Genomic DNA, 23471 nt, shown 5'->3' with positions numbered 1-23471 from the left:
TCTACGCCTGTGGAAGGTCTCTAGGATGGACTGAGGGAACAAGGGAGAAAGTTGTCCCACTCGGTGCTGCAGGACGTCACCACGCAGGGTTTGTGCCTGCACACACGAAGAACGCCGCGCGTACAGACATATATGTTTGCGAGTGTGCTGCTGAGGGGGAGGGGGATTTTTAACAGCCTTTTTAACATATTTTCCGATTCCCATTTAGCTCGCAGCTCCCACCTATGGTACGTCACCTGTGCATGGCATACACCGCCTGCCATGGCAATAGCCCCGCTCCCTCTTCTCCCCTCCGTGTCCACCCCACCCCATGCTTTCTTCCCCCATAAATCCCACTCCTGGCCGTGGCCGGGTGCTGGGGGCTTCGGCTGCTCCAGTGGGAGTGGGGCTGGGGGCTCCCCAGCCGCCTGGGCCCCCTCCTCGCCCGGTGCCTCCCAGACACACCCCACCCCACCCCTCCCACCCCCTCCGCAGTCTGCAGTGTCCCCTCTCCCCTGTCGCTTCTGTACAGTGGGAAAGTCGTTGGGTAATTGGGTCCAGATTGGAGATTTTAATTATTCATGAGGCTGGCAAGGGACTTGGGGGTGGGGTGGGGGGGCTGCTGGGGTGGGGGTGGGGTGGGGAGGTGACGAGTCAGGGAGAGCTGGTGAACAATTCTGGGAAGGGGAGGGAGGGAGGCAGGGAGAGGCAGCGTGTGCATGTGTGATGAGCAATAGCTGTGGACCTTACAGTTGCTGCTAACTGCCCTGGTGTGTGTGCGTGTGTGTGTGCATGTGCGTGTGTGTGCATGTGTGTGTGAGAGAGAGAGAGGGGGGGAGAGAGAGGGAGGGAGGGAGGGAGTGGAGAGGGTGGGGGGGAGAGATAAGAGAGAGAAGAGGAAAAGGAGAGAGGAGAAGGAAGGAAGAAGAAGGAAGGAAGGGGACAATACGATCATGCTGTGCTGTATGAGAAGAACAAAACAGGTAGAGCTGAAGATTTTTATATTTCTTTCCGTTAAGAAATCCCCCAGGCTGCTGGGTGTCCGTGGGGTGCGTGTCTGCCTAAGCGTGTGAGGGGCTGGGGTAGGGGGGGAGGAAATTTCAGCTGCTTTCAGCAGACGTCTCTTTTGCAATTCTTTAGCATCTTGCGACTGAAGGCTCTTTTCACACCCTTCAACATGACTGTTTTGCCTTTCTGGGGCTGGTGATGTGGGGAAGGGGGGTGGCCTACGTCCACATTTGGGGAGCTACCAGAATCTCCCCTCTTTTCTTCTTATTTTTTAATAGCGGGCAGATGTATTGCCTAGGATTTTCTGTCTGTGGTTCTGAGGGTGTGGACGGGGAGGGGGGTGCGGCTGGCAGGAAACGTGATGAGATCTGGCTCTACCTTGGAGATAAAGGAAGCAATTCTTCATCTTATGCCAAAAAAGAAAGGATGCCCAGTGAGCCTTGATCCCTGGTCAGAACGCTCGCTATTTCTCCTGGCTCCGATGAATGGGAGATGCTTTATGTGCATGTGCTGTGAGGTGGCTCGGAGGACAGGTGCATTCATTTTTTTTCGTGTTATGACAATCTGAGCAAGAATTAACCTGAAGCTTTTTTTTCAACCTATGCTGTAGTGAAAAATGCAATTAATTAATAACAAAAGCATTAGCCAGAGGAGGGGGAGAGTCACCCTCTTTGCAATACCCTTCATAGTACAACCAGTTAGACAACTGTGCACCAGCTGGTAAAGAGACAGAGGACCACGCCTCTGTTAGCTCTCAACTCGGGTGGGATAAGAGAGGCTCACAGTGTGAACCTGTTGGAAACCAGTTCATTCTCCTTACTGGTACCACCTGGCTTTTCCTGTCGGGGAATCAGGATGATAAGAAGGTTTAGGTGGTGGCTAGTTTCCAGTGCCAATTTTTTTATGTACCAAATGATAATGAAATTGAAAAAAAAAAGCTACTTTGGTCATTTCCCCCTCACCCTTTCCCCTTTTATTTCATGTGAAAGCCAAAACCTGCTCCTGATTAAGAGACCCGATTTTTGCTGAACCTCTTGGGCTTCCTTGGGAGGATGCTGGATTTATGCAATTGGAACTTTGAGGCAGGAATTGGCCCCAGATATCTTTGTAAGGCATTTTGGAAACTTCCCCGAATAACAGATTTGTAGGTAGCAACAAAGAGCTTTGGTCCTTGTTCTGAGTGCAAAACTCAACTCAGTCTTGGGTACAGCACTATACTGGTTACTTTCTTTATATATGCGTGCATTTATATATCTCGTACAATATAGCACTGCAGTATTCTGGAGCAATAGCCTAACACACTGATGTGAGTAACTCCAGTTACAGAACAGCACAGTGGTGAAAGAAAATCCAGGTTAAGGTGTGTTTCTGAATGGAGATGTGTATCTTATCAAACGAAGGAGCAATTTTGTAGAATAATGGGGAGGGGCAGGTGAACGGGCTGGAAAGAGACCCTGCGTCATCCTGTGTTTTTCCCCATGCAGGTTTTTCAAATGCTTTGCAATTAATGATACGTTCACTAAAATCTGGAGGGAGGTGGTGATGGCTGAGGGGGGGGAACATGTTGCAACCAGCCAGCAGAGCACGTTCAGCTGGCAAATATGGGATGAAAAGAGCAGAGGAGGAGAAGGAAGGCAGACAGGGAGGCAGAGTGACAGAGCGGTGGGCGGAGGTGCACAGCAAATTTTAAAATAAAGTAGGTAGCTCTGGGATTCTTTGGAGTCAGAAGAGAGCTATTGAGGGAGGGGAATAATTTTGCCCACACCACCACAGGTTGGGCATTAAAGCTCCTGAATAATAATCCGATGTATCTGTTCTTTACATCTCTATGGGTTTACTCCTGTCGTTTTGTATTCTGACATATTCAGGAATGCACGGCATGCAGGTATCTTGATCGCACATCGTCCTCTCTTCCCCCTCCGCACATTAATCCACCGCATGGTACACACCCCTTTGCGCGTGCATGTGCGGCACACATCTCCGCTCTCCGGTCGCTCGCATCTGTACTACACATATATGCACCAGCACACACGCAGTCGTTCGCACATGCTTTCTGATCCTTATGCAGCCATACAACCTGAATGTGCCTGCCCATGCATACTCGGTGGATGTTCCTGGGCTCAGAGCCCAGCTCCTGCTCCTATACCTGAATACACACCACGATTGCCAAACCGGCAATATAGCAGTTCGCTCAGCAAAGCTGGGGATACACCAGAGGAAGATTTAATTTGGAGAAGAAAAAGACCTCAGTTTTCAGCTTGTGCTCTTCCTCTGTCCCCAACCAGACCTTTCACAGGGAGAAAAAGATGGAATGGGCTCTTCAGCAGAAGCAGGAGTTTCCTTCCCAAAATAAAGATAGCTCTCCTCAAATTATTTTGCAGAGGAAGCCCCTGGTGTCCCGCCTTTCTGGCAGCTAAAGAGCAAAATGTTGAAATTACAGGCTTGGGCGTGGAAGAAATCTCTTCACATTTGTGTCTAGGTGTGCCTGTATGTGTCTGTCCTCCCACCCCTCAAAGACAAATATGTTCACACACTCATACCTTGCAGATTATTCTTTCTTGTGGGTGCGATGCCAGTGTGAAGAGTGAAGTATCTGACTGACTGTGGCCGCCCATGAGAGATGTAGATAGCTTGGTGTTGTCATTTCTGCCTACAGTTGATTGCAGCTCTGAATCTGTGCCCACAAAATATTCAGCTAAAAGGTGGCATAACTGAAAGGCTGGGTCAAGCAATTTCTGAAAAATTGAACTTAACGTTTACTCCCAGCAAGAGATGCAGTCAGTAATACGCAGAGCTGGATAGTTAGATAGGTGGCTAAAAATGCAAGTGCTGCATGCACCGCATACTAGAACAGATGGACGTTATGGGGGTATGTGCTCAGTATTGGATTGCATGAGTGATTAAACAATAACCCGCAAGCAGGTTTCCCACTTGTGGGTGAGATGAGTCTCATTCATCACCAGCCATATCCGACGGCTTCCCTCCCATTCTGTCCTCTCCTCCTCACCCCAGTGCTGGAGAGCCAGCGGCTGCAAAGGTTTAAACCTGCCACACCCATCAAATCAAAGGAGGGAGGGGGGAAGAGGCAGTCTGCATTTCTTTCCCCTTCCACACGAGCAGCATGAATAAACAGGGCTGTACCTCTAAAGATGCAGTTTAATGCAATTGGAGAAGGAGGAAGCATTAGGGAACGGTTTTAGCAATTACAGCCCGCCGGTGAGGTGTCTTGTCATTCCAGGAACTGCAGATGTGTGCAGGAAGGAGGAAATGGAGAAAAAGAGAGAGAAGAAGATGCATGCAGGGTTAAGGTTTTCTTGCCTCAGGATATTAAAATGTCTTGGACCACATTTAGAATAACTTAATTATGCAGCACAATCCAGATGCTTCAAAACTCGCAAGGCATGGTCTTACCTTTAAACACCGACGTGGAGAGAGGAAAAGGGGTATTTTAAAGGAAAGGTGTCCATCCACGCCCCTCCTCCCTCCGCTTGCCAGCCTGGTGTAAATCACCACAGACCATTGACTTCAGGACAGAGGCACTTCATCTGCACCTGGGGAGAGTCTAGCCACTGCCTCTGCCTTTCTGAGAGACACCGAGCAGTTTCTGTGCTTCTTCCGGTAAACAATTGCTGCATGGAAGTTTAATTACTCCAGGTCCTTACTATTTCTCTTCCTGGGGCGATACCCCTGGGATTTCTCCCGAGAAGGGTGTCTCCAGAGAAACACCCCTCCCATCACCCTGTCCTCCTCCGCTGCCTTTGCTGACTATTAGAGACATTGATTTCTCCTGGATCGCGTAATGTAACTGGTCTTAATGGCACAGACAAGACCCCTCCTAGGGAACTAATTGCAGGCAGAGTTTCCAGGGGGAGAAGGACAGCAGTAATGCTTAGTGGGAAAGAAACCAGTCCGTTGATCCAAATTGCCTATTGCCACTTGCTCCTGAATGAGAGTCCCAGCAAAAAACAGCCAGGCAGTACCCACTGGTACGTAGTGGCATCCCTGCTGAGAGGGCTGCGTTGAATCTTGTGTCTGCCTGTGCCAGGCTGGGTACACATGTGCAGCCTGAGGAACCGACATGTATTGTCTGAGGGCTTGTCCTGGCCCAATGCTGAGGGTGTCTGCATGATCTCAGAGCTGCTCGTGCCTCAGGATAAGAAAATGGGCTGTAGCTCCAGACTCTGCCCATGCCATGCTGAGAGGGTCGGCATCGCTTGGGGATGAGGGATGAGAGGGACCCCTCCTCCAGTCATGTGGCTTTGACTGACTAGTAGGAGAAACTGCAAAGAGGCTTCACCTCAAGTCCTCTCTCATTTCAGGCCAGCTGTCATGGATTCTCTGATCCCATCCCACAATCTAGTAGCCACCCTACACAGACATTATATTTCCCTCTCCCCATTTCCCAGAGCAGGAATTCCCCACTGCTGGCACCTGCCAAGTTGCAAGGCCTTCTTGTGCTAGCGGTAAGGTGAACTGGGCCCTTTGCCCGTTGCAAGATGAAAGCAAGCTGATAGTCTTGCCTGATGTAAATGGAGGATGTGTATACCTGCCTGGGTTCGCTGGCCTCATGCTGTGAGGCATGTGCTCACCTCAGTGTCTCTCGTCTGCTCCACGTGCAGAGGAAATGGGGCGTAAGTGGGCTCTGCCTAGTCTGTACCAAGCAGGCAGGTATATGCTGAGAGACTGGTGTATTAACAGGTAAAACAGCAGGCATAGGTGGAAGGTTGCTTCTGCTTTTGGCCAAGATAGTATGAAGCAAAAGCACCAAGTACATATAACCTGAGACCTCTGCACGCTCCCAGTAGGCTGATAGTCTGTTGCTGACTACCATTTGCTCAGTCCACACGTTGCTGGCCCATGCATCCTTCCCTCTGCACAACTCTCCTGTTGTCCCCTCCTCCTGCACGTAAATGAGTTGTCTCTTCTGTTGCTTTGGGCTTCCTCCCTGCACAGGAAGGGCTTTATTTGGATTTGAGGATGAACGATAGCTCTGATGACAGTTCCAGGCTAAAGACGCCTGAGGATGGGAAACTTTTTGATGGCGGCTCTCTGTGTTTGAGTCTCTTTGGAAGTCACTGTGCGATTCCCATGTTTGCTGTGAGTCTGACAAGTCCCAGGGATAGATTTGGCAGCATTCCATACCTGGCTGCATCTGAGTTTTGAAGGACCAGTGTCCAGCTGTAAGGCAACAACCATAGCCCAGTAGCTCTACACAGGGAAGTGCCGGGCTGGTAAAAGGAGACTGGTCTTCCAGAAAGGCCCAGTGGAAGGTGCACATGCCTTGTTGGTGGAAATACCAGAATACCTTGCTGTGGGAATACCAGAGCAGGTATCTGGGTGAAACACCTTTCAACATCTGAAGTCCAAAGTCAAAGTCTGGAATGCATCCATATTCATTTCATCTACAATTCGAAGATCCTCCTGAGCACACCGGGAGGTGACATGTAACCTTAGAGCTCTGATGGCCTCATGTGGAGAAGGTGTTTATATTTCCTTAGGGCTCTCTCTATCACCTGCTGAGTGTGTGTGTAAAACTCCATGGCTTTTCATGGTTGCAAGCACCACAGGCCAGTAGTTAGTATATAGGAATTGGTTTCGGGAGAGCTGTTTTCTCTTCCTAGCAGTGCTATTAACCTGCTTTCTGACTTGATCTAAGCACAGTTTCTCTACCTGTCATGGTTGTCTCTGCAAGATGCTACTTTAATTTGGAAACTAAATAATTAGTGTGGGAAGAAACAAAGGATTCAGATGCCCTCAGTTGAGAGGTGCTTTAGACAGGCAAAGCATTGCTTTATCCATCCTCAGTCACGCCTGCAGTGCTGGGATGTTTATTAGGCACTTGAGTTCCTTTAACACAAACCATTGATTTTCTTCCCAGACCCAGGCTTTCCTACTATGGGCTAGAGCCTGCGAGTAGGGCTAGAACTTAGTTTTCTCCCTGCTATTCACCAGTGTGCTAGCTCCTCTGCTACCATCATAACGACCCAGCCTGTAGCAACCTACAATATGTGTATGAGGTGGAGGAATATTGTAATGAAAGTAGTGATTTGTTTTTAATATAACAAAAGGAATTTGTGCTTTTGGAGTTACGCTGATCCTGCTGTCTCCGCCTGTTGTTCATTTCGTCTCCTCTCCCCATGTGTTCTGCTCCTTGTCTTCCTCCTGCTCCCTTGACCATGCAGTCCTCTTGCTGCTTCTTCTCTCCTCCATCTGGGTACCAGCCCTCCATTAGGCTGTTCTTCTTGGGGACTCCTGCTGGCAGCATCAGCCACTACCACCAGGGTCTTATTCCCTTCACCCTTCCTGGCACTGGTATCAGAAGGAAAGCTGGTAGGAGGGAAAACCACATGGCTTCTTCCTTTGTGCTTCCAGTTGCTTTTGCAGCTTCCCCAGTTCTCCTCCACTTGGGCAGCTGTCGCAGGTACTGCAAATGAGCACCTATAGACAGAGAGAGCAAAGTGGCGCATCTTTACCTATCCCATTGCTGTTAGCATAGGTAAAAGGTTGCCCACCCCCAGCAGGCGGCTGGGGAGGGGTATGGCTGCCATAGGAGCAACACATGCAGTACAAGCTAGTATCACCATTCCTGCTCTCTTGAGGGTTCATACTTCTTCTGGGCTTGTTCCTTGGCTACTAATGCCACTGTTGGGTAGCAGGCTGTGCTCGAGCTGTCTTGTTGGCCCAAAAGAAGATGTCCTGAGACTGCCTTCCTCCCACCAGGGTTGGTTGGCTTTGATGCCTCGAAAAAGAATCCAGGATGTACTTATATTCTTTTAAATTATAACCAATAAATGTCAGTCCCATTCATTACTCATCTTACTTCTGAAGTTTCTTGAATTAATTCCAGCCATAATCACAGTATATCTCTATTTATAGAAAGCTGGGACATCTCACAATATTTAAAAATTCTTTCTGTAGGAGACACCTCTATAAGGGCTGGTAATTAATAAAGCTAATAGGCTCTAAAAGAATCCTACTCCCTTGGTTTGAATGCCCCTAAAATTTAGAGGCACAGGGGGAGTGTGTTTGGATTTGAACCTAGCTCTGAAGCAAGTTTTATTTCACTCTTCTCATAATTGCCTAGGAGTGAAATTGTGGTCTCAGGAACTTCAGGCTTTTTATGAATTGGGATGATTTGTAATAATTGGTGATGTCCAGAATAATTTACAGTTTTGATTACTCTTATAATTGTTAAGACCATTATCAATTGGCATCCAGTTCATCAGACCATTGAATGGAGTCTAATCCATTTATTTTATTAATAGTATCCAATGACCTTATAAATCTGCAATGTTAAGTACTCAAGGGTGCGCAGGTTGGGGCAGCATGGTATTGCTTTGCTCTTTTGCACAAGGTGCCAATCATTTATATTAGTTCAAATTGAAACCAACAGGATGTAAACCACAATGGTTTTGAACTGACCATTGTTCTTCTTGTATCATTTCTTCTTCGGTCTGCCCACAGCTTTGGGAGTAAGGTATTCAGTGGTGGATTTATATATAATTTTATAAAAAATCATCTAGGTTTGGAAGGGTAGACATAAAGAAACAAGTATCACTTGCTGATTTGCTGACAGTAAAATTTGCAGCCATTTAGTTTCACGTAAGAGTGAAGTCCACGGCTGGATATCACCTGCTGAGAAAATGCGAGGAGGGCATCACCTGCTCAACCATGCCTGAGAAGCGTGGTGCAGCTGGGAGGTGGTACTGGAACAACGGGGAACTGGAACGATGGGGAACTGGGGCAAAGGGGCTTTTAGAAACTGGACCAAAAGTTTATCCTCAGCAGGGGCACTTCACTGTAGATTGGAGAGCTGCACTGAAATGGTGCTTGTGTTCCTCAGAATTGGGGGCACCTTTCTTACGGTCAAGATTTTAATTCTTAGCTAGTTATGTTGGAGTAGTCAGGCTGGCAGCTTGCAAAGAGTTCCTTGCTGAGTTGGAGTCTGTCAGAATGGAGCCTTTTCCTGATCAAAGATGAAAAACAGTGGTTTTAACCCTTCCTGCTCTTTGCATTTCCAGTGGAAGACCCAGAGGAAGTTCAAGCCCTACATAGAGTTTTGAGGACAGACACCCGCAACAGAAAATTGATGTTTAATGTTGACCGTTAAAATTGCAGTCAAAAGCATGATAAGGATGCAACCAGTCCCAGCTAAAGCACAGGATCTGGCAAACGGCCTTTCTCTTCTATCCTAAATTCCAGTCAGAATACCAGATAGAAGAGATTAAATCCTAAGGAAAGGATGAATGGAGCAAAGAAAAAAGATCTCCCCCCAAAATAACTGAAGAACTGAAGCTAACTGAAACCTCCATGAAGTAAACAGAAATTGAATAACTTCCAGAGGACAGTTAGCAAAGTTAATATGTGAATCAATACCTGAAGCTCCCTCTTATATGGTAAAACTAGATATGCAGCAAAAGAACCCTCTATTATGATGCCAGTGTGTAAGACTTTGTGGAAGACAAAAGAATTGACAAATTAGTGAAAAATGAGCCCTAATGGCTTATAGGAATTATTAGCAAATCTTCCTGTAAAGTTCAGTTAATTCTTCCTTATGTTCTTTGTTTTCTTCCTTTGAGTTGTATGATTCCACAATTCAGGAAGAGATACTATAAGGCAATGCCTTATCTTGTAGAATTTCATTACTTTTTAATTAGGGTGTGGCTGACAAGAGGAGTCTGACATGTATCACAGTATTTTACCATTGTTCTGAACTGAGAAATAAGGGATTGTTGTAAGTTGAACTACCTTCTTAGAGGTGTCTGTCATAGGCTGTAGAACTTTAGAGCTTCCTTCCTTTCTAACTGTGGAGGTGCCTAAAGTCCTAAGATAATTACACTTAGACCTGTAAAGTCCCCTAAACATTTAAAGGCTCCTTACTGGCATGCCTAGATGATCCTTAGTTTTATAAGCAATAATCAGCTCAATACCTACTTAACAGCTAAGCTACCGTGGGATCTACAAACCAAGTATTCTTTCAGTTGCTTTCCCTGCAGAGCCAAAATGAGTAAATTTGTCAGAGCACACAGGTCAAGTGTCCGCACAGAATGCATCCAAGAGGAAGGGAATGTACTACCTTCCTTTTATCCAGAAACACTTTGCTTAAGTATTTACCCAGGGATGTGGTGAATATACCATCTCTGCCTGAGTAGATCTGTACCCTCACCTCCCAGGAGAATGTGCTATTAGGCTATAGAAAATATTGGGACCAGTGTTTCCTGGAGAAGCTGATCTATTTTGCACAGACAAATAAAATATTAATTGGGCCAGAGCAAGAGAGTGAAAGAATATCATCCTGACTCTCTACCTTAGTGTTTGTGATACTCGTGGAGGGGAGGGAAGAGCTTTGGTTAAAGCTTTACATCATACATTGTCAATAAGGCCAAAGCATTTTATGCCCATTTTGCATGTCTCCAGTAATGTGGTCAACTGCAAGTTGATGCCCAAAACAATTAATAGATGCCACAAAGGAGGAAGATCAGGATCTAGGAAAAGGGCAGAACAAGTCAGGATGTACTGATGTAAGATAGTTGTTTCCAATCATCCTAGCTTATTTACAAAGCTGATGGAAGCAATCTCTGAACCATGAGCTTTGAATGCTTTGAAGACTCATGAAAGGTGGATGAGGTGTCAGAAGGGTGAAAAAAGAACGAGGAGAAGATAAGAAATTATAGGCTACTCAGTTTAACTTCATTCCTGGAAAAAAAGATGGTAGAAATAATCAAATAAAGGAGATTATTAGGAGCCAGCACAGATCTGTCAAGAGTAGATCATGTCAAACTAATTTAGCTTTCTTCTATAACAAGCCTTGTGGATACAGGGGAAGTAGTTGTCATACCTTGTCATCTGTAAGGATTTTGACATTATCTCACAGGCTTTTATCATAAGTAAAGCAAAGAAACATGGTCCAAAGGAAAATATTACAGCAGAGATGCAGAACTGCTGTAGATAATCCTACTCAATGAGCAATTCTCACTGATTTCCTGTCGAAACAGAAAGCTCTATTGAGCGGGTTGCCACAAGCTTGAGCTGTGGCCTGTTAGTGCTTCATGTTTTCATTAAATACATTGTACTTTATATTTTAATTTCAACCTGGATGACTGTCTAGAGGTAGTGTCTTTTTAAAATCTGCAGATGGCATGAAGCAGGTATAGGCTGGTGGAAATTACTGGAATTTAAAACAAGCTTGTTAAACCAAGGACCTGGTTTGAACAGCATCAGAGCAAATGTAAAGTGCTCTCCATGGGAATGATTAATAAATTGCAGCCAGCTGTCCATGGGAGCCAACAGGGCAGCTAGCTCTCCTTCAGGAGGGGAGACAGTGTCACTAGAGGACCACAAGTTCAAGGTTAGTCTAGAACATCATTCTGTTGTCAAAAAGGAAAGCATCATCTTATCAGGTTGTGCAAATGGGAGTATAGGCTGTAAGACACATCTAATAAGCCTTCAGCTCTGATGAGCACATGTAAGTCTCAGCGGAAATGTCATGCCTTAGTCTTGTACTGTACTCTAAGAAAAGTGTGGTCCAGTGAGAGAGAGTGCAGACTGGGATAGTGAGAATTGCTGGAGGTCAAGGGAATTTGTGAGGAAAGACTGAAATAATTAGCGTTGTTTAACCTAAAAGGAATAAGCCTGAGATGGGTCAGGATGCTAGTCTGGCAAGTGCAAGAAAATAAGAATAATCTGTTCTTCCTGTCCAGGGTGGATAAAACAAGGAGTAATGGTCTTTAATGGGCCATCAGAGTGATTCAGACTAGACTTTAGGAAGAGTCAAAAGGACTGTGATGCACTGGAATAGATTGTCTGAGAAAACTATGGCAGCTCCAATCACTGAAGGGCTGTAGGAGGTACTTCTGGACCAGAGGATGGACTAAATGGTCTCTTGTGCTCTCTCAACACTATTTTGTATGATTAGTATCAAATATTCACTGAAGCAGGAACTGGACCCAATCTGTCCTCTTGCAGAAGAGTGCTTAACCAGTAGGCTATAAAGCTATATTTACTTCTGTGCTCTCTCTGTCTCTGGCCTCATGCTTATTTAATTCTTCCATGAAAAAAGCCCAAGAGCTTAAAGCAGGAAAAGCTAGGAGCAGCTTACTCTAAACAGTCTTCTGTAGGAGGAAGGTAAGACTTGAGATCTTTTCAGGTACAGTAGAGAGTTGAATCAACATCTCCCATAATTTAGGGAAGCTAGTCTCTCCACTGAGGTACTAGATAAATACCTATCTACTCCATGCTGTCAGAGAGGAACTATAGTAGTTGTCTCTTTCTGGGCAGGGGTTCAGGGCTTGGAATCCAAAACAGAAGATGCCTCCCTGATAACCACAGCAAGATGCCTAAACCCAGACAGTTTAGAAGTCGCTCTGTTTTCACCATTTGCTATAGGAAGGTTCAAAAGGCATTTATTTGGTGTATTGTGCTACTGAGGTGCCTAGTTCTCCCCATATTTTCTAGTGGACTTCAGACTATGGTTTCTGCAAGGCATCTCACCTTCTTCCTAGACTTACCTCCAACATCCGTCTTCTGAACACGGACATCTCCTGGAACTCCACACAGAGGTTCCCTTTTTATCATCCTCAGGAGAGAATTATTACAAGGGATTTATCAGTTGGTGGCTTCTTCTACCTGCCTGACATGAATTGTCTGAAAGCATTTATATGGCAGTCACTCAGAAATTCCCAACTGGAGTGCTGTACCCCTACTAGCACTCACCTTCAGTGCTTAATCCCCTCTGCTCCCATTATGATGTGTCCCAGCGGTTGCTGGGAATACTGCATAAAACATGCTGAGATGTAACATTCACCTCCACTGGATATATTCTCATGCAGCAGATGAGCTACTGCTGCATGAGCATATAGAAGAACTAAAGCTGACCTGTGGTATCTTCCATTGTCACGTGCTGAGTCCATACAACCCTCCGGAAGATATCCTTTCTTCAGTTATTCCAAAGCCTTTACACAACACAAGAAGGGGAACAAGACACCCTGCCTATGGTCAGGATTACCCAACTTTTGGGGGATGAGATAAATTGTAATAGTCAAAGACAATCTTTTCAACTACATCAAATTTTGCTGAGATTTCCCTGTTTGGATAAGAATTTTCTTGGTAGGGGTCTTCTTCAAATAGACACTGTGGGTTTTTAATTTTTTCTTTGGCTGTATCTGTTGAGATTAGGGGAATAAATCTTTGAAACTGTAAAGAGTTTTGCAACCATTTAATAAGCAACTGTTGTGCCTTGATAATATAAGGAAAGAAAATGCCATTATAATTTCAAATGATGAAATTTCCTATTTTCTTCCTTTTTAGTTTATATTTTTAAAATAAGAGATTGAACACTTTTGTTAAGCATACGTTGAGTTTTCAAAACCACACACTTAGAATACAGAGAATTAATTAAAAGGTTGCCTATCCATCTCTAATTTGTCTTCTTTCACTTATAGGCATAATGATGTGGTCCTTAATTATAAGATCAAATACTGGCATATATTTTTTTCAATAGGATCCCTGTCTCATTCAGTGCACAGAATGGAATATACTTAGGGACTGAATGAATTTTGCCATAAACGAAGGTGTTTTCTATAGGTCTCCTGTTTCATTTACTGCCAGTGATGAAGGTCATGTATTGAACTGAGCAGGGGGCTGTTCAAAAACAGAAGAATGCTCTCATGTTTTGGCAATTGAATACTGCCTTGAAGAATTAGGCTTTTTCCTGCCTTTTGCCTGGCATTCCTATGTGATATGAAAAAGCCATATAAATGAGGTTTTCCATGGGTGGTCACTAATTGGTGTGTTCTCATTTTCTGGGTTCTCAGTCTGAGGCACCTGGGGTCTGACTTGCAGAAGTGCAGAGCCGGTATTGTATGGAGTTCTGCTCTCAACACACACAGAGCTGGGGAAATGCTAGTCCAAGGCATTGCAAATTAGGGACCCAAAATTAGTGGGTGCTCTGGCCATTTTGACCTTAGCCTCTTTGTGTCCGATTTCACTGTCTGTAAAATTGAGATAACAACCCCACCTACCTCCCTGGGAGAACATCCATTAAGGCTCATGAAGCACTGAGATATTATGGGAAAATAGCACCACAGAAAAATACCATGAGGAAATTAGTATTCTGCATTCAGTGATGGGTTTGAATGATGTGTGGCAAATAAGGCACTTTGCCATGCCTGAAATTAGGGTAACGGGAAAATACTGAATCACTACCCACTCAGTGAGCTCTGTCTATCCTTTGTAGTAGCTGGGGTGGGGGAGACTTGCAAGAAAAAAAAAAAAGATATAATAAAGATTATTATGAGACATATGCACAAGGGAGTCAAAGCGAGGTTTCAGAGGTAGTCTCCATTTTACATTTTCTGCTTCAGCCTTTACCACGTGCCCAGAAAGATGCTTGTAAGACAGGCTTTTTATGTAATATATGAGTCACGCTACTTTGTACTTGTGCCTGTGAATGATGGGTTGCAAAATAATTGGGCAAAAATGGCCCAAATGTGTTATAGGTTAATAGTTGGACTCGATGATCTTAAGGGTCTTTTCCAACCTTAATGATTCTGTGATTCTATGATCACTGAAACTAGTACTACACTTTTCACTGGTACCAGAAGATGTCAGTTTAGATCCTTAACAAATCAAGCATGGAACACTCTTGTTATTACTCCCTTTGTATGTGAGGAAACTGAGGCACAGAAGAAAGTGGAATTATCTGCTGAAGTCATTCTGTCTGTTTTCTCAATATACAACCAATAGCTTTTAAACTAGTATTCACGTGCCTTGCATGACTTAATCTAGAAATGAGAGAAAAAGTATGGCTTTTTTCCTCTCTTCTTCCCCTCCCCTCTCCTCACCTGGAAGAAATAGCTTGAGTAATGCAAATGGTTTGTTTGCTTTATTTGTCAGTCACTTTATATTTGTGTCTGTGGGAGCAGGGCATGTACCTGCCTACAGGACTCCATGGGAGGATCTCCTGAGGAAGGGCTGAGCTGGAGAGTTGAGGAAGCAAGCAGGTCTATGCTATCACAGGTCCTATGTCCCAGCCTTGGTGCTGTTCTCATGAAGTTCAGGCTCTCAGTTGCTGCCCTGGAGGATCTCCAGGTGGGGAGGTTGTGCTCGCACTGGGAGAGGCAGTCTGTCTGGAATGTAAGCTCCAGACCAGGATGGGCTTAAGAAAGAGGTCAGAGCCTTCAAACTGGGCTTAACAGGGAGCCTGAGAAGAGGCAAAAACCTCAGTGATACACGGTCATACACTTTTATTAATGAGAGCCTGCCTGGGGTTTCTCCCTAGTCTGAATACGCTGTTATTATTCTGGAGACTATGAATGTCTGTATTGCCTTCCTCAAATCGCTGGTGCATAAGATAGGACACAGTTTTCTGGCCAGGCACAGGTGGGAATTTTTCCCGCTATTGCTACATACGCTGGCTGCCAATGAACTGATATGTTGCCTTCTAGGCCTCTGTGTCTGTGAATTATCTACAGAAGAAAGTTTACTTCTCCCAGGGGGGCACAAAGCAGCCTAACATGCTCAAGGGAGAGTTTTTCTTAGCAGAGACTGAATTCAGAGGTCTTGGAAAAAGAGCAATTCATCAGCACTCCATAAGCATGGAATAAGAGTTGTGCATATGTCTGTTGTCCTGAGACATGCCAGCATGGCATGACACAGTAAACCCACCAGATCGAATTGCTGGTTATGGCTTGAAGCCTATGCCTTATGGGGATACCCTGTCTCCTGTTTTGAGGACCTTCTGCTGAGATTGCCCTCCATGGCAGCTTAAGAGACCCTCCTGCTCCTCGGGAGTTAAACCTCTGGCTATCAGGACTGATGCAGAGTTGATGGTCAAGGCGGAGTGATCCAGAGAGATGCTTCATGGAGGCAGTGTAGGTGTCCAAAAGAGAAGGTCCTGTTAGCAGGTCTGGGGGAAGGACGCTGTCCCTCTACCAGTTAAGAATGGAAGTGGAGAGGCTGTCAGTGTAGGGAAGAAAGAGACCTTGTTGCGAAGTGAATCTGTGGTTGTCTCTCTGGGCCAAACCTGATGCACGTTTGCCAAGAGGGCAGTGGAAATGTAGGTCTTGTGTTAGCATTTGTGAGGTGGTGGGGATTTCGTAGTCCCTACTGTTCCCAAATCAGATGGGGTTTCAGCCTACCCCTGGGGCAATCCCTGCTTCTGGCTTTGTCACAAAAGAAGTGTACACTGCCACAGCACAGAAATTAAGGGGGAGGCAGAAAAGGCACTGGACTAGGTCAGGAGATAATTTTGTTGGAAGCATCTACAATTGTGTGGCTCCACTGGCTTCTTCTCCCCATAGAAGGAGAAGCACTGACCACAGCAGATAATACTGCAACTTGTAAGCACCCGCTCCAGAACTGAAGGGGCCTCACCAAGCTAAGGTCAGCCTCCCCGTCTTGCAAAGTGCAGTAAGTGGCCCCACTGGCAGGGCTTGCTTTCTTCTCTTTCTCTTCTGTGGTTCTGACCTGTCCCTACAGAGAACAAAATGTGCTCCTCATTGCTCTGCCTCCTTATATCCAGCCCCATTCAGTCCCATCTTTCACACATGATTCATTGCATCTCAGCTTCACACAGTATGGTATCATTAATGCTGATATTCCCAACCTGTAATTTTTCCACTTCTCTCTTGGGTACTTGCCTCTAAGCTTTTCCTGCTGTCAGGCGCAGCAGACGACAGAGTATGCTGAGTACCTCTGAGGGGTACCATACAGAGCAGTTCTGCTGTTTGGAAATTTGTTTGTGAATACTCTGAGCAGCGCAGAAATGCCTGGAGAAGCTAATCAGAATTGGAGATGGGCACAGTTTTTAAAAACACAAGTTTCAAGTACTGTGGTGTAAACAGGAGGTCAGTGTGCTGCCAGTGGCAGTGAAATAGCACTCAGTTATACAGAACACAGGAAAATGCTGAACAGGAATTCTGTCATTCCCTTGCTCCACTTCTATCAACACCCTGTGCTTCTGCCCTGCAGCACCCCTGCTATTCCATCTCTGATGTTGCAGGGTAGCCATTGAGTTGCTGAAAACTAGGCAAGGATATAACTGATCCTTTGAACAAAGTAATTCTCTGTCCAGTAGCTTTTTGTACATGTTAAATGATTAAATCTTTAGGGGGCTTTTCCCTGATGCAGTAATTGTGCACTCATTACATTGTCAGATAAGACTTACTTTCTATTAATTTATTTTTTGCTAAGAAAAACATTTCATTTTCCACTGATAATCCTGCCTCACCTAACGCAAGGATGGCCAACTTGTGGCTTTTAAGCCACAGGCAGATACGGAACAACTGAAGTCTGATTCCTGCAATGGAGATACATCATATTGCTGACAGCGCACTGCTGGTGTTAGGACTACTTTTTTATCAGTATCTCCATGTGGGAGGAGGCTCTCAGGGGCTTCTGAGCCCAACAGCTCCCTACAAGCTCCAGGACTCCGCTGTGCACCCAGCCTCACCCCATCCCACACTGGGTGCTGGGACCTCGGGGAGCCATTGCTGTTTTCTGTCTGGGAGCTACTTGTTGAAAAATCCCTCGCCTCACCTAAGGTACTGGGTAGGGATTTGACACCTCTTGGACACAGGAAGGTTATTTTTTTAAAATGCTCATGAGTCCAAGAGGTTTGAGCTCCCATGAAATCTGGGTAAAAGTTGAATTATCCTGCATTACTAGGAACGGAAATATAGATTTAGGCTTCAGCTGCAACATGAGCTAGTATATGTGTGAAAAAGACCACAGAGAAACTATGTTAGAAGAAAGTTATTAAGGCTGCTAAGTCAAGTATTAAAAAATTAGCCAAAAAATTGGAAATGCAGTTGCCTGTGCAACCTCAGCATGGTCTCCTCTTGTGACTGTACTTCACTATGCTTCTGATAACAGGAACACATCTTATTTTTCTTTCCAGGGATTCCTACCGCATTCAGATCACAGAATGGACAGTGCTCACTTAATGAGCAGTTGTTCAATATTTTGTTCTCTCATAATAAGTCATCTTATGACCCCACAGCTTTGCTCAATAAATAATATTCAAACTCTGCTCTGAAATCAGAAATACTAATTTTCTCCTGGACTGTCTTGTGATTCTGAGCACATCCCTAACATTCCTTAGTAAATCTTTGCAAGACCCATGTGAGATGACTGAGTATTTTTACTCCATTTTTGCAGATGGACAACTGAGGCACAAAGAGAGAGTTTGGTCAGCAGGACTCCCTAATTTTACGTGCTGAATCTGAGAAACAGAGGACCTGACTTTTATTAGTAATTTTTATTTTCAATTGCACATATCTGAAAGCATCTCCTGTTACTGTCAGCTGCAGCTCTGAGTGCACTGCTCCAAATCAGACTCAAGGTGTCTGAAGCCAGCTACTCAGAGATGCAGAACATGCCCCTGGGAATCACCTCGTGAAAAGTATGGGCCAGGATAAGAGAGGAATTGAGCAGCAAAGGTAGGGCAGTCCTGTAGGACAGCCATCTGTCGGCTGCCGTAACCCTGAGATCCTCTGTTCTCCTTTGCCAAGCCTCTGCCTCCTGCATTTTAACTTTCCAACTTCCAACTGGAAAAAATAGGACCAATATTTTAGTGTAATCCCTTTATACCCCTGAGTTTCCTAAGCTTCAAATATCCAGATTTCCTACTAAAGCTTTAAGTCTTCTTTAAGCTCCTTTGTTTTACTTTGCAATCTTTCAGCAGATATTTACAAGCCTAGTTCCAAACAGTGGCAGGGTGATATCAGGTGATTTACAGAACTGTCCTAACAAATAAGATTTATATAGGCAGGAGCCTAGCAGGATTTTCAAAGAGCCTTGGTGCCTAATTCGCACTGGTTTCAATAGGATTAAGGCAAGTAGGCATTTGTCAAGATCCCACCATTCGTTCCTTAAAACCTGGCCCTTTAATTCTTCTTTCAATCGAGTTTATGTCGACCCACTAGAGCTAAAGCATAGGAATGTATACTGAAATGTTAATAATTGATGAACATTTGTAAAGAGCTGTGAGAGTACAATCTGGAAAGCAGGCATCTTGGGGGGATGTGTTATATTTTCTTCAGGCTTCAAAATAATTGCTTTTGCAACCAAAGCAAAATACAGGTGGAAACTTCTTTGCTCTGCTTTGCACTGAGATCAAAATGTTAGTTACCTGAAAGCCCCAATAGGTGCTCCAATTCTACACTGAGTACTTGCAGATTTTACTAAGGATTAGGCAGATCCCAAGACCTTGCATTAGTGACTGGTTTGAAAGAGTACAGAAAGTGTTTGTGCCTTTGTACCTCATTCTTTCTGGAAGGTATCAAATGACTCTTGTTGAATTTAATCTGTTTGAAAATATTCTGTATCTAGGCTTCATTTTTTACTTCATTTCAGCAGGATTTAGTGAACTGGTTATGCAAACTGACTTCAGGCAGTGGATTTCTTGCAAATTAATCACTTACTCCACTATGTTTATATATATGTGTGTGTGTGTGATTTGTGACACACAGTTTGTGGTAGTTACACAATATGATTTCCTCTCTCCGACTGGGAAGGAGGAAAAAGAAAGAGTTACAGAAAAAAAAAAAAATTAAGAAAAAGCCACATTCCTGGGCTAAAATTTTAGATAGGTAATCATTCACTATAATGGAATTTGCATGATTTGTGTCTATTTTCATGGCTGAGGGACCAGTTCGTCTGAAAAGTAGAGTAGAACTAATGACATAACCTGGCCACATAATGTGGACATTTTCATACCATAATCTTTGCTTCATTTGAGCAGACCTACAATTTGCTTAACTCCAATGATGTGTCTTACGAAGGACTTAGTATTGTTATTGTAAATGGGTCAATAAATTGGACTGGCAAGAACCTGCCTTGTTTTGTGACTTCCTGAAGAAGCAGGAATTATGTCTTTCTACCAAGAAATGGCTCTATATTTTAGATGGTGTTAGGAGAAAGCAAGCTGGTTCCTATAGTATCTGAATTGTTTTTCCTCCGTAAACCAGTGTGCTGCCTGTGCCCTTGCTTGTGTTCAGCGCACTCCCATTGTCTTGCCTCCTGTTGCTTGTTTCATAGCTTCCTTTCCCAGCAGCACAAGGGAGATATATCCTAAGGATGTAGAAATAATAATGGTTGTCATCATCGTAAATCCTCGTGCATTTGGCTCTTCTCACAGCAGGCACCTCCTCCTTCATCTGGAAGCTCACGATTAGGAAAACAGGAGCCCAGATGGAAACTCTTGGACAATCTCCGAAAAGTGTTTGACATCCTTCTTACTTGTCCTAGCCTGCTCCAGCTACCCAACTTCTTGACATCCTCAGAAAACTCCTAAATGTGCTGAATAGTGTTTGGGGGAGGCTGACAGGAGGTGGAGCAGTCAGACTCAGGACTCTGTTTAACAATCTGTGTGGGTTGCTATCTATCTATAGGACACTTGGCCATTCATAAGTTCCCCTAAGCTTTTTTTTCCTTCTTTTTTTCTCTAAGTGCTTAGCTATTTTCAGCACCATCTATGTTCATGGCTGCAGTGTTTCCTACTGCCTTTGGGAGTCTGATCCACACGTTATTTTTAGTTATATTGCTAATTATTATTTTTGTGAGTACAGTGTTTCATTATTCATTAAAGCTGGGGAGACATTTTAGTAATTTCTCAGTAGAACAAATGTGAATTCAGTAACCAAAGTAAGATCTCTGAGTAGGGCTTAAGAAGGCTAGGAAGATTGATCTGTCAAAGAAGGATGGTATGACCAGTGAGGGCTGTTGATATACGAAGGAGTGTTACTAAGAAAGCAGAAACAAGCTATTCTCAACATGGACAAGATGCAGGGGGCTGGCTGAAACTCTGGGAGGAACTCTTCAGCTCACCAAGAGAATAAACTGCCAGAGAAACCCAGAGAATCATCTTTGGGGGAAATGTCCAAAGACTGGTAAAAACCACTGCTCTTGCAGGGTGGGTTAAAGATGAAGAAAATCAGCCCTGCTGCAGTGCACAGGGAGGGCCTAGAGGACCCTGGAGATTTCTAATTATTTGCTCTTCAGTGTGTGACGAAGCTGTGCAATGTGAACTGGCCCTTGCTAGCAGAAGAGGAAACACTGCACATTTTCTGGTGTTAAATTGTCTGTGTTCCCAGTGCTTTCTGTCTGGCTTTGCATGGGATCCTGAGGGAAGAAGTTTCCTATTCCAGAAACTCACAGGTCCTTCTCAGGATGAAAACTCTCTTTCCATATCACATCTGCAGCAGAGCAGAAAGAAGTGGAAGGAGCTCTGTCCACCCTGCCTGCCCAGCCATCCCCTTGCCTCGCCAGGGGTCCCTTTTCCCTCAACTTCTCTGCCAGGGGGGCTGCTGAGTAAAGCCCTCCACAGGGAGGGCTCCCGGGGTGCCTGGATGTACAGTATGGTTGTGCTACAGATGCATCAAATACAGAGCAATCTAAACTGTGTGCCCAGGGTAAACACATTACAATGCGCAGTGCTTTGAGGCTACTGCCATGCTTCCTGACTGAAGAATGGAAAAAAGCCAGAAGACTTTAGGACCAAGATGTTTAAAGCTTATTGAAGCCCTTTTTTAATAACAACTTAAAGATGGGAAGCCCAGGGAGTTAAAAAAATGGAAAGAAAGAACAGCTTACCTACAGCAGGAAGCTTAGGGGAAGCTCTGGGTGACTACTTAAATGTGGCTGTGATATACTAGCTCTTATAAGCTGTGAATCCAAACACTTGTGGCTTTTTTCCCTAGCACATCTATTCAACATGTTCCTTTTGGCTGGAGGTCTTTATAGCACTAACTTAAGAGTGTCCACAAAGGGTCTATCGCAGCGTGTACTGCAGGCTTGCCTCCCCCCTCCCCCTTTTTCAATAGGGCTGTGTACAGTAGGGGAGCAAAGTAGGAAACAAAATGGCTTGAAGCCACATGTGCATTTCCCATAGCTCAGTGCCAGTCTCTAGAACAAGTGATGAAGCCCTGAGGCTACTGGGTCTGGTGTTCAGCTGCCTGTGGCCCCAAAGGATCTTTCCAGTCAAAGCCATGTCTGTGCTCTGGTGACAACCCTACCTGAAGGATGGGAGAGGGGTATGGCACAACATTACGCCTTTGGCGCTGTGCCACTCAGGAGTGACAGCTGCAATCGCAGGCCCGATTCATCAGTTTTACAGACCTTGGAAAGCACTGAAGTTGTTACACAAACTGGGCATTGTCTCAGGCAGTCAAGCCCAGGTTCTTGGGTGAAAGAAGCTGCGTCATACAGGTCCCCTCTGGAGACCTTTTCAGGTTCTGACAGACACTTATGCCTCCTTTCAGGATGTTCTCATCCTGCACTGACAGGAGGGAATAGATAAGAGCACAGCTTAAATATTATACAATGCTTTACCTTGCTACAACACCATGCATTTGAGACTCTTGCAACACCACAAATACTAATTCAATTAGGTTCAGAGTCCTTCTGGAACATAAAAATATCTCCTCTTGCAAGTTGTTTGGAGCAGCAGACAACAGAGGTCTTGTAAAAATTATTCCTAGTGAAAATGTCATTGAAATCAATGAAATTACACTCCACTTTCACCATCCAACATTGCATTTCGCATTGAACTTCCAATAAGATCTCAGTACAACTGTTTGTTAATCAGCTGTACAAACTTTGGGATAGGAGGAAAAGAGAGAGATGGTCTAGGTCTTCTCACACTTTGCTGTAAGTCAGCAGTATCTAAGAGCTCATAGTGGGACCAGTGACCTGTCTCCTGCATTTGATATCTTAAGAGTAGGTTTAACTCTTCCCGTTCTCACTTGAACTAATGACTAAGGAGGGAGGAGATACAGGATCTCTCTCCTTCTTTCTCTGCTTGTACTTTAAACACATAAAAGGAACAAGAAAAAAATGTAGGCCAAGAGTGATTTCACAGAAGGTTTTCTATAAGGTCACTGGCATCCAAGACATGTTGTTGCTGTGAGGAATTCTGATCCATAAGAGGGGTCCATGTCTTACCCATTGCTTGTGGTGAGTTCATACACATGCTGTCATGAGAGCCCTTGCAGAAGATCTGTGGAGCAAACATCAGCGCCAATGGTACCACTGAAGTAAAGGTGGGTGGAGAGAATGGCCAGGGCAAGCCAGAGGAAAAGGTACATGTGGACGCATGAGGGCAGTCTCTGGGTCAATCAGGCCCAGATGGGCATGAAGATCCACAACACAAATCAATAAACTGAGCTTCCGTGAAGATCAGAGCCAGCACTCAACACCATCATTCTCTGCCTCCAGCAGCAAGGCTGACACCCTGTCCTAGTGGAGCTGGGGCTGGTGTTAGCAGGGTCAGGCAATCCCATGGAGCAAGAAGCTGAGCCAGCAGAGCCAATCCTGGCTGGTAAGGAGAGGCCATGCCACCGAGACCTGTTGAACCTATTGGAACCAGAAGCTGTGAAAAAGCCAGCTGCCCCAGTGAGGAAATGGAGTGCACTAATAGTCTACTAATAGGTAGAACCCTTTGCTATGTATTCCTGCTCTTTGGGGATACGAGATCCTGGTACACA

At 44.9% G+C, this 23471-nt stretch overlaps 1 protein-coding gene across 1 annotated transcript in view; it reads left to right on the top strand.

The window, feature by feature from the left end:
* The first annotated feature begins 689 nt into the window (after positions 1-689).
* The window catches only part of GAP43 (growth associated protein 43), a 61573-nt gene continuing 38791 nt past the window's right edge, over positions 690-23471 (top strand). Inside the window, exon 1 of the mRNA XM_009466668.2 lies at positions 690-962. Coding sequence (XP_009464943.1) covers positions 933-962 — 30 coding nt within the window. The 5' untranslated portion in view covers positions 690-932. The remainder of the gene's footprint in view (positions 963-23471) is intronic.

This window comes from Nipponia nippon, unplaced genomic scaffold (assembly GCF_047370975.1).
Source record: "Nipponia nippon isolate SJK-2023a ecotype South Korea unplaced genomic scaffold, ASM4737097v1 scaffold_2, whole genome shotgun sequence".
Classification (NCBI taxonomy): domain Eukaryota; kingdom Metazoa; phylum Chordata; class Aves; order Pelecaniformes; family Threskiornithidae; genus Nipponia; species Nipponia nippon.
The sequence above is the reverse complement of the archived record's forward strand: the minus strand, read 5'-3'. Positions and strand labels throughout refer to the sequence as shown.